The sequence below is a fragment of the Cupressus sempervirens genome, chromosome 4, assembly GCF_028749045.1.
Source record: "Cupressus sempervirens isolate cs-2001-9-10 chromosome 4, ASM2874904v1, whole genome shotgun sequence".
Classification (NCBI taxonomy): domain Eukaryota; kingdom Viridiplantae; phylum Streptophyta; class Pinopsida; order Cupressales; family Cupressaceae; genus Cupressus; species Cupressus sempervirens.
The window spans coordinates 244025404-244036948 of NC_143121.1; the positions used below are offsets into that span (position 1 = coordinate 244025404).

Here is an 11545-nt window from a genome sequence, read left to right on the forward strand (position 1 = left end):
CCCTGATGCAAATTATTTGATGGATTACATCCTTGTAAAGATAAAGATAAGATAAGCTAGATAAGAAAAGCTTAACATAAACAGCATATTATTAGTTGAAAGTTAGTTATAAACTACTGCACTAACTACTAACGTATATCGTAGTTGAATGTTAGGTTTTAAAGACTGTCTAGGCAGGTCGTCCAGGGCATTTGTTAAATACGCACGAGCGCAATATGTACGTGATGCCCATTCTCAGTTACGTGTCTAGGCATAATTTGATTACCTCAAATCACAAGCTAGACAGCTGGTGACCGGTACTCACCGATTTCTCTATATATATATTTATTATTGAAATGATAGTAAATTCCAAAAAAACTGGCAGTGTTCATGGATGTATACATGAAGTTGGTCAGCTGATTATGTTGACATTCTGGATGAGTTTTGAACAGGTCACCAATCAGGACTTGAACGATATGAAGTGCTGTTCATTTTGTTTTGTTATATAATTTTGTTGATTGACCAGAGCTTTAGGAGGTTTTTGTTTTGGGCTGTAATTTGAGCTAAAAATGGGTTCTAGTGGGGATTTGGAGAATGCTGAAGATGAGAAGAGAATGGGTTCTAATGGGGATTTGGAGAATGATGAAGATGTGAAGACACCATTGCTTTATCAAACAAATAGTTGGTATAGCACTTCCATGATTAATATGGAGAGAGGAGGCAGTAGCAATCAAGTTCCAGGGACTACTGCTGAAGAAAGTTCTCTTAATGCTATACTTTTTACACTTATTGTAGCTTTGGGTCCTCTGCAATATGGGTTCACAGTAAGTTTGCTTCTCTTGAATGCGATCAGTAACTTGGAGGAGAATGAATTCTTTACACAATAGTTAAGTTTGTTTCTCTGCAATATGGTTTCTGAGCAAGTTTGTTTCTATTCTATCAAAATTCACCGTGCCCAACCTTGTATTATCATGTGTGGCAAGGAATAATTTAAAGCCCATTTGGTAGGCATTACTATTGTTAATTTGAATAGCTTCGTCCTCCCAAGAATCATGGACAGCACCAGTTTTGCGTTAATTTTATGTTAGTTATCCTTAAGTGCAAATTTTTGTCTTATAATAGAGGAGTAAATGAGTAGATCAATTAACTGTTTGACTGATTCCATACGAACCTTCAATGGTAGTAAATCTAGTTTCAAATTTTGCTTCTCCCCCTGACATCTAATTAAGAGCAGTATACACAGTAACGGCAGTAAGTAGAACTCTTCCTATTGCTCACCAGTTTTGGTGGCACTTATTCTGATTTCGACCTCAGTTCCTATCCCGGAGTAACAGTAATGATATTTTCATAGTCCATGACACTACTTACTGTGTTTCTGGATTTAAATTTGTCAAGAATTTAAACATTTAAAATCTTGACATAGTTAAATCCAGAAACATTGACAGCATGTCATAATTAGTAGTCTCAAAAAGCATATCTATAGGACAATCTAAAGAGTGGACAGAACCAAAAAGTACACAACAAATGAGATTGAGCTAAGGGAATTTTTAGTCCAGTTCTGGCACTGAAGCAACTAATTAAAATTGTTAAATCAACAGTGGCATGAAATCAAGCACCAAATGATTTTAGCAATATAGTGATGGACTGTGTTAGAGCTATAAATATTGATCTCGAATGTACATATAATTCTCTGAACCCATTTAAAACTTCTACAAATATGGAACTCAAAATCGCAGTACAGGCCAACACCATAGAAATGTTTTATTCGAGTGCTGAAGGGATATTACTAAAGGATGATGATGAATTGAAATATAAAGGTAACCAAATGTGGTAGTACTGTCAACAATAATAGAAGATGAATTGAAATATAAAGGTAACTAAATGTGGTAGTACTGTCAACAATAATAGAAGATGAATTGAAATATAAAGGTAACTAAATGTGGTAGTACTGTCAACAATAATAGAAAAACTAAGGAAATCTAAGTGATATCGCATAGGGGAAATAGAGATATCTATGTTTGTATAGCCGCTAAGAGCAACAGTGCTCTCTAGGGAATGGCTTCAGCTAACATGACCTGGTAGAGTTGTCGTTTGGTGCTAGTAATTACTGAGCACTGTCGATTCTCCTACCATCCAAGGTCAAATATCATGGGGTAGTTGAAATTATGGCAATACCAACTAATTTATGAGATCCAGAAGAAATATAGAGAGGTTGTCACTCAAGGCACATTCCCTTACAAGTTCTTTTTTCTAGCAACGTCAGCAGGGCAAGGCACATGACAGCCCATCAGGTCTAGGAGGTGATTTGTGGGGAAGTGGAGGAAGAATGAATTATGAAATAATCAATCTAGTAGGCTTTCAATGCTCCACAGCTGAAGACAGCTGCCTTGCAGACAAAGAAAGCAAAATATCTGTAGTCAGAATGATAGAAGAACTGATATATGTTAATTTCCATTGCACTTGAATAGAGAATTAAATCTATTGGATCACAAGATGAATCATGCCGAACACTTTATTGTTTAAACTATGGTTGGTGAACATTGCATCAAATGAACCCATCTCTCATGAGAATGACTGTAACACATAGCACTCATTGCATCTAAGTGATGCTCAGAAAGGCAAAGCACCAAGATTTCCCAGGAGGTCACCCATCCCAGTACTACTCCAGCTTGAGCGCACTTAACTACGGAGTTTCCTCCATGGTTAAACCCACTCTGCTTGCAACCCCATTTGCAAAACCTTCAGCTTTGTTCCTTATGAATCATTCATTAGAAAGGCCCTTAAGCTCATCAATTGATAAGTAGGATTTTTTTTTCCATAACAAGTGAAATTGTAATATTGCTATCAGGATTCAACCATGTAGTTTTTTGAATCAAACTCATTGACCCATGTTTCATGAGCAGTGGTTCACGCAAACCCATCTCTCATGAGAACCCATCCCCTGTGTTCCATTCATTCTCATGAGAATGAGTTCATCTGAACCCATCTCTTCACACATAATTCTCATGTGAGATGGGTTCACATGAACCAATGTCATGAAATATGGGTCAATGAGTTTGACTCAAAAAACTACATAGTTGAACCCTGATAACAATATCACAATATGTCTCAGTGTGGAAAATATATCCTCCTTATCAACTGCATCACATGCTGATTTAGATATCTATAATCACATGCTTTGCTTTAATCAATTCCTCTCGTGTCTCAACTATTCTAAGTGCAACTGCTAGTTTGGAATATTCCAATTTGCTCCACTTTTAGTTCATATCAAATAAATCTTTCTTATCGTTTGAGACCAAATTATGTGTGTATCCTTTCACAAAAGTTAGTTGATGAGGTTCATGCACATTCAAAGTCTTGTAGCTTTTTTGACAAAGAGTGCTCTAGGAGGCAATATGTACTGCCTCCTAATGTAAGAGCATGAGTGAAGCTGTGGAAAGTCATGGATCTCCAAGTATGAACAAACATTCAATTGTTTCTTTTTACAATCTAGGGCTACAGAATTCTACGGAGTAATAAGAATAATAGTCATCAATTTTCTCCAAGTGATATCTTTGAAGAAGAGCTCTCTGACAAATATAGCTACATATCTCTAGTGCCCCTATCTGAAAATTAATGTGAAAGACCCATGGTTTGCAAAGAAGCTACTTGTCTCCCTTGCCTCTCCAGGCTTGACAAATGAAGAGGAAATGCACCTTTATTTTTAAGCTGCAACAAGAAAAATGTGCAATGAGAACAATATATGGCTTACAACTTCAAAGCATTAATCGGATTGAGAATAGTAAAATATTTTTCATGCAGATTATCATGGGTTTTATAGCAGTGGTTGAGATTATTTCCACCAATTGTTGAAAAACTTATGTGCAAAAATAGGCTGAAATCTCACAAATGTCTCACTGTTATTTATTATAGTCCTCAATGCCTAGAAATCAAATCCATTGAATTAGGACTTGCTTCAAAAAAGAATGAATAATTAGATTATAACTTCCTACCTTGTTCATAGCATATGGAGGCAAATCACCATGCCAAATTTTCTTTTTCTCTACATAAAATATAGATCTAATCTTCTTGTGTATTTTCTCCTCTCAAGTAGGACTTGGATAACTTAATTAAAGATTCTAGATGTGTCACATATTGCACAAAATAGAAATGCAATAACAATACTAATGAATTCTATTATTTGGAAGGAATTAAACAAAGAAAACTGATATTAGTCATTTTGTTGCAGAATGGTTATTCATCGCCTACGGAGAGTAGTATCATGGATGATCTCAACCTAACCATTTCTGAGGTATGTTGCATACTATTGGGAAATTGTATGCTCCTCTCTCAGCTAGATTTGGGAATGTCAAGCATACCATTGTTTGATGAATCGATTGCTAAATTTTACAGTTTTCTTTATTTGGATCACTTTCCAATCTTGGGGCAATGATTGGGGCTATGATCAGTGGGCTACTTGCTGATCATATTGGAAGAAAAGGGGTACGTTCTTAGGAATTTATGATTGTTTAAGGAATTTATAGCTTTATACATTAATTAACTTATTCCTGTCAATATTAACTGAAGTAAGATGAACCTTGTATGAATTCTGATATTTTTATGAGTTTTATCTTTATATACACAGGCACTGGTTGCAGCCTCAATACCAAACATTCTAGGGTGGATAGCCATTTGTTTGGCGGAGGCAAGTTATACTTCTATATCAATAAAATTACATGTCATATAGGCATGATCCGCAAAAAGTCGTCCTAGAATTATGACTCCATGTGTTAAACTTAAAGTTCAGTCTCAGAAATTATATAGCTTGCATAGGAAAAGAATATACTTCTATGTTAATTTGATTATTGCTATCTGGGTGCAGGATTCCACAATTTTGTATCTAGGTAGGTCATTGACAGGCTTGGGAGTAGGAATCATATCATTCACTGTAAGTTCATTGATTTACCATTCATTTTATGGTGAATACAATTTCAAGTTTTCTGTCATTACTTTTAGGTGTTTTTTCTCCTCCATAGTGAGATTTATAATCTTTGCTTTCCAATTTTAATTCTTATTAAAATGTCAATGAATTATTTCTGACAACAAATGGCAAATTATCGCACCCTCATTTTTCTTCTGATTAATATAAAATCGAATGGAAAATCATTGTTTGCCACAACAGTATTCAGATCTACACTGGAAGTTAAATTAGCTTTCCTGCATTGAAAACATATTAAGAGATGGCTTTTACTTTTTCTACACGCATTCAAAACTGAATTCCATGTCAACATTGCAGTATGAAAACATAGTTACCTTGTCAAAAACTCAAAATATAAATTCACTGATGTGAGATATTTATCTGTATCGATCATATATCTTATTCTCCCATATTGCACTGGTTCTCACATTTGAAAACTAGTCAATCAAAATCTACCATACCTAATAATAGGGGTTATTTTTTAGAGTTATCAGGAATGAGAATGTACTAGATATTCATGTAATTGTGCGCATTGTATTTTATTATTTTGTCAGGTGCCTGTGTATATTGCTGAGATAGCTCCTAAGCACTTGCGCGGAGGTCTTGGCACAATCAACATGGTAAGATCCTTGCACACTATCAGTATTTGCTGATAAGTGAACCTGTACAATGCCCTTAACGGTAACATATGATAAATTATTTTCATTTGCAAAGTCTGAGTTGTAACAAATTAAAAGACTACTTGTGAAACAGCTTTCCATAACAATTGGTATATTCGTGGTATATCTATTGGGAATGTTCATTTCCTGGAGGCATCTTGCAATTGCAGGTATATTGGTGGCAATTATATGAAAGAGAGGAGAAGGTACAATTGAAATTGTTATAATAAAATTGCATGAAATGTTTGCTAAAGAATGCTCATATTCCCAATACTTTGTGTCTATATAGGTGCAGTTCCCTGTAGTTTATTGGTTCTTGGGCTTTTTTTAATCCCAGAAGCTCCAAGATGGCTGGTAAGATTCGATGAATTTTGATTCTATCTCATGCAGTGTTAAGATCATTTAAAATCATCCTTGCTAATCTGTATTCATGGGCATACAGGCTAAGATTGGTAAAGATTTAGATTTTGAAGCTTCCTTACAAGTCCTTCGTGGGTTGGACTCCGATGTTTCAATTGAGGCAACTGAAATTAGGGTAACTCTTTGACCTAAAGTCTCATCTCCCATTTACTTCTTTATGCCATGTCCTTACTGTTCTATGAAAATGAAAAACAGAACAAAACAATTCCTACCTTTTTTTTGGCATTGCATTCGGTGGTCCAAATAAAAAGAAATATCTTGTAGACCATCTTTTTAAATATCTTCTCTTCGTTAATCTCCTCAAGTGAGTTATTTATTTACTTGATGAAAAAGTGCAATTGGGAATTGACAGTTGTTTTCATGAAGGAACCTTTGCTACAATTAACTTAAAACATTACTGTGCTTTAGAGTGCAATGGAGCTCAACAGGCAAGAACCAAATGTTAAATTTTCAGAGTTATGCCAGAGGCGATATGCATTCCCTCTTACTGTAAGTATTCTTATGTTCCAATTTGAATGCAAGAAAGCAGAATGTCACCTTTATGTCTTGCACATCTCTAATCACACAGGAAATTGTATACAAAATCTCTCTATGCTCCCGGTTAAGAGTTGGAATTAGAATGGCCTTGTTGGAGTTGTTTATAATGTTGTAATGTTTGAGGCTGGTACTTTGTCAGATGTCAACAAAATGGAAGTCAGAGGAACTATATCTTTAGTTATCTCTATGCATTTTTTCTAAACCTTGCTTCGAAACTAGCTTTGAACTTGTATTCTTCACGAGAAGTTTATTGCAGTTCATTATTATAATTTAATCTTCCATCCAATACCTTGAAAGCCATTGCACTTCAAGATTTATATCTTTCTTAGATTACAACACCAACAAATCACTATAATTACTAGGCAACATAGTTTAGCAGACCATCTGAGCTTGTAAATCTAAGTTTGACCATCCCCATCTCCTTTATGTAGATCCTCAATGGGGGCATAGTCCACTAAGTTTATAACTCCCCATTTCCTTTCTGTTGTCTTTTAAGCTTTATAGAAATTATTAGGATGGCCCATATAAGCATTTCCTGGACTAGATTATTGCAAAAAGATTCTTATTTTGTTATTAAGCTTACCCTTGTTTGATGAAAAAGGTGGCCCTAATCATATAGCAAGCATGACTTTGATTCTTTCCTCATTTTGTCAGTGCTCCATGCATTCCATCATGATTTGGGCACCTGGAAATTGATCTGAGTCCTAGAACTCTCGTAGTGCACATAACATATCCTTTAATCAAGAAGTGATAAGTACAGCAAGTAAAGTGTCTCAAAGGAGCCCTTTTTTTTGCATGAATTTGAATTTATAAGTTATGGTAATGTCTTTAGAATTACAATATTGAGAAGTGTTCTCACAAAGTAAGTTTTCTGAAGAATCAAATGAATGACATTCTATATTGAAAGTGTATACAGTATTTTTATTATATGCCCATGCTTGTTTTGCTTCACATATGCCTATGCTTGTTTTGCTTCACATATGTCTGTCTTTCCATTTCGTAACCACAATAGCTTCTCAACTATACCGTTTGTTCCAAGCACCCTCAAATCCACAATCCACCATAGTCCTCTGATTAATTTCCTTCAAGCTCTGTTATGCTAAATTATGGCTAGATGCTTCAGATTGTCATTGCAAATTCTACTACGCACCTTGATAGTACTCTCTACTAGATCTGTATCTTCTCTGGAATTCATTTAGCACAGTAGATTTCAAATTTATCCATGCATCTCTACATCTGATTTTCCTCTTTTAGAATTGCTTCATCTGTGTGACCTAATATTCACCTTTTAGACCTTGATTGATTTGTGTACTGGCCATGTATATTTCAAATATTTTATTGATGGGAATCTGTGAAGGAAGAGTCTTATTGTTTCAGAATGTTTATTGTCAGGTTGGCATTGGGCTGCTTGTATTGCAGCAACTGACAGGAATAAGTGGCATTATGTTCTACAATACTTCCATTTTCAAATCTGCTGGTGAGCTGTTTTATTGAGACTCCCTTACTGTTCTATTAAGAATCCCTTCATTTTCTACCAAACAACAGCAGTCCATACACAAACATGTTAGAAGCTAAGTGTTGCACTTTCCACAAAGTACAAAAGATCTAACGGAAAAGAAAGACAGAAATTGTGTTAATGTATACAGATGAAAAGAGTAGGGCCATGGGTTTCAAAAGTACATTAAATTATAATAAGGAAGTGCTAGGCCTAGAAAACAAGGAAAACAAAGGGCAGTTGCGTATTTGTAGCTGAGTCAGATTTTTGATTAAAGATGTGTCTCGTAAGAGATGTGAGATCTACTTGGGAAATGAATGCTTGCTGCAAGATGAAAAAGGTAACTAATTTCTAATATATTCAACAGGAATCTCAGATGCTGAGGTTGCATCCCTTGCACTGGCTGGAGTGCAGGTGATTGTGAAGTTCTAAGCTAGAAGTAGTTCAGCTAACTTTTTCGTAAAGTATTTGGAATAAAGCCTTTATCATTTTTATTTTTTTATTTTTTATTCAGGACTTAAAGCCCTTATCCTGTATAATGATATGTCACGTAGGTTCTGATGACTGGAGTCATTGCATGGCTAATGGACAGAGCTGGTAGGCGTGTTCTCCTCATGGTAAGTAAATAAGAAATTTCTATTAATGCCATGCTACCACATAGGAAGATCGGAAGATTCAACTTAAGCCTTGCAAGAGAATTACATATAATTTCTTTCACTCTGCCAGATTTCATCTGCAGGAATGGCAGCCAGTCTTTTCCTAATAGGGATTGCATTCTACTTGAAGGTAGGGATTGTGTTCTCAGTTCTAGCACATGCCCAACATGTGTAGGCATCTACTCATATTTTCTTTGGACAAACAGGGAAAAGAAAATTCTTATTGTTAAGCAACAATACGTATTTTGATAATCTGAAGGCTGAGACTCAAGGCCTGAATTTGAAGTTTGACCTCATGTTTCATGAATCTTGCAGAGCCATATAGCAGCGGCTTCTTTTTTGTCCAGTATTTTGGCTTTAATTGGTTTATTGGTAAGATTTGGAGTCAAGTTAACTATCAATTTTTATAATTTCAATGCAAATGATCACACTTCCAGTATAGCTGACTTGTAGTAATCAATCTGCTGATTGGTGCTCTTTAACAACAGGCTTGCATTATCTCCTTCTCTCTGGGCATGGGTGCCATCCCATGGATTATTATGTCTGAGGTGAAGTGTATTCTCCAACTTAGAAGACATATTCTTGGAAAAGACTCCCATTTTTGGCTTATTTTTCATTTCAATATATTGAGGTTTATCCTGTAAAATATGTGACATGAAAGAAACAATCTGCGAATTTTGAGAAAGTGGACATGATTTAGTGGTAAAGTTATCATGATTTTCATTTCTCGAGGAATCACACTTCATGCAAACTCACCGTTATAAAAGCTTTCGGGTATGCCTGGTAATGTAGAAATTGGGACTCTACAATGTTCTGAGAGATTGATCATATTACAATGTTGACCTCCTAGATCCAAATTCCCTGTTTCCCTACATTCCATTCATGAAAAACTCAATTCATCTCATGCTGCTTTGCAGTCTTGTATACACTCAACCATAAAGTACCTACTATATTCTATTCTACTGCTGCAGATACTTCCTATCAATGTCAAGGGAATTGCTGGTAGTGTGGCAACATTGGCCAATTGGTCTCTTTCCTGGGCAGTGACAATGACAATAAACTTACTCTTAGAATGGAGCAAAACAGGTAAGTATATGGCCAGATCATAAACTATTTACAAAGCTAGGGCGGATTTTTATATTTCTGGATAATTGTCGCAGAATCTCAAACTAAAATTAAGGTCTGTCCCTTGCAGGAACATTCATGCTGTATGCAATGTTCAGTGCTCTTACCTTAACATTTGTGGTGCTCTTTGTGCCTGAAACTAAGGGAAGAACACTGGAGGAAATTGAGGCATCGCACAGATAAGGTTTAGAATGGTTAGGAATCATCAATAGTACTCTTGGATGACACGTTGCTATATATGCATTCGGTTCCTGTAACGTATACAGTTGGTGCATGGAATAAAATATGTTCGCCATGAAATTGAAAGATGATACACCATGTATTGGGAATTGTATTTTTTGCTCATATTTGAGTTGGGGTAAGTCCTCAACACACAAAGCAGGTAACATCCATGCATCTAGTATTGAGGAATCCAGTGCCTATTTTGATAAAGAAATCTTGGCACGAGAGTCTTATGATGAAAAACCAAGCATTTGAATAGCAGTGGACATTTGGTATTGAATAGCCACATATTATTCTTTAGGCTCATCAGTAAGCTGAAAATTATTGACCTTATGGTGAATTGTACTCCATTTTTTCTCTGTGAAATTAAATTAATAATTTATTGGTATTCTTTGGTGCAGTTGCATCTTGGAACTTGTACATGAACAGGATATAAAATTTTCTATTGACAAGCAATTCTCCATCAATCTTGACTATTGAAATAACCTTGAAGCTATTCAATACTATTTTACACTTATGTATCATTTCATTTTGTTTATCTATATTTTATTTGAGAAACATCAGATTCAAATATATGAAAAAAGTTACACAATGCAGCAAGGTGACAATGTATTGAATGGAAACCCTTGTAGAGCCCAATTTCCTCTTTTTCAAACGTATGAAGATTTCTTGTTTTTCTAATGCGTCTAAGGATGCAATTGGGCTCAAAGCAGCTGCGCGGCAGATCGGAGAAGCAATACATCCGGACGTGCTGGAAAAATAAACTAATCACGTCACTTTTAGCCCTAAATCGCTAAACTTTGGGGAAAATCCATTTGTCATGCCTGAAGAGACAGACGGAAACGGAAGAGTTTGAAGCCACAGCTAATGAAAAGAATGTGGGATTTGAAAATAAGGGAGCTCAAAGCGACCTTACCTAAGAAAGACCATTTTTCAATAATCTGGAGAAGGGCAACGCGAATCCTTGGAATTTCAGTTCTTCATTGATGTTATTGCGGAATGTCAACTCGAATTATGATTTTGTTTTTTTAAATAGGGGTTTATTTGTTTATTGGTAAGATGACGCCTCTTAGGATTTAGTTTGGCCCCTTTACCATTGTGAGTTGCAAGCTTTTTCTTGGAGTGTGAGATGGTCACCTGACCCTTCTATGTAGTTAAGCCGAAAGGATTATTTTAGTTTTGTTTTTAGTTTTTTTTTTTCCTTCCTTTGTTGTGCACTTAAAAAATTATTTCTAAGAATTTATAAAATGAAATATTCATTTCTCATATTTTCCTTTTAACATTGTAATGTCTCCTCTTCAAAACTTTCTAAATTCTGATTGAAAACATTGTAAGAATAAGTCATTTTGTCTAATTTGTGTTCTATTTTAAAAATATACTCACTTTTAGAATATTATATGAATATAATATTTAAATTTTAAAATTATATTTTAATAAAAGATTATATAACTGATTATAATATTCAAATTTTAATTAAATATTTTACTAGGTACAA

The 11545-nt window shown here is 35.1% G+C and overlaps 1 protein-coding gene and 1 long non-coding RNA gene across 3 annotated transcripts; one reads left to right on the forward strand and one right to left on the reverse strand.

Annotated features, from left to right (window-relative positions):
- Positions 1-511: 511 nt before the first annotated feature.
- Positions 512-10438, forward strand: LOC149560920 (sugar transporter ERD6-like 4). Its single transcript, XM_089824886.1, has 18 exons — positions 512-803; positions 4208-4270; positions 4372-4461; positions 4604-4663; positions 4841-4906; positions 5491-5556; positions 5690-5765; positions 5885-5949; positions 6038-6130; positions 6424-6504; positions 7945-8029; positions 8415-8461; positions 8602-8664; positions 8774-8833; positions 9019-9075; positions 9192-9251; positions 9675-9789; positions 9899-10438. The coding sequence occupies exons 1-18, from the start codon at positions 549-551 to the stop codon at positions 10009-10011; spliced, it is 1515 nt and encodes a 504-aa protein (XP_089681012.1). The 5' UTR covers positions 512-548; the 3' UTR covers positions 10012-10438.
- LOC149560921 (uncharacterized) lies at positions 3425-11087 on the reverse strand. Of its 2 annotated transcripts, XR_016363732.1 has the most exons (3): positions 10967-11067; positions 10639-10801; positions 3425-3687 (listed from the first exon to the last, which is right to left on the reverse strand). It is a non-coding gene; the product is annotated as an uncharacterized LOC149560921 (long non-coding RNA). The 2 variants fall into 2 exon arrangements; XR_016363733.1 differs by lacking the exon at positions 10639-10801 and having other exon boundaries at positions 3496-3687; positions 10967-11087.
- Between the last annotated feature and the right edge of the window lie 458 nt (positions 11088-11545).

Bases quoted from the DNA above. Each gene is read 5' to 3' on its own strand.
- LOC149560920 (XM_089824886.1), top strand. From the start codon at position 549: ATGGGTTCTAGTGGGGATTTGGAGAATGCTGAAGATGAGAAGAGAATG. The intron at 5,557-5,689 runs GTAAGATCCTTG...CTTGTGAAACAG, and splicing joins GTCTTGGCACAATCAACATG to CTTTCCATAACAATTGGTAT. The intron at 9,076-9,191 runs GTAAGATTTGGA...CTTTAACAACAG, and splicing joins TGGCTTTAATTGGTTTATTG to GCTTGCATTATCTCCTTCTC.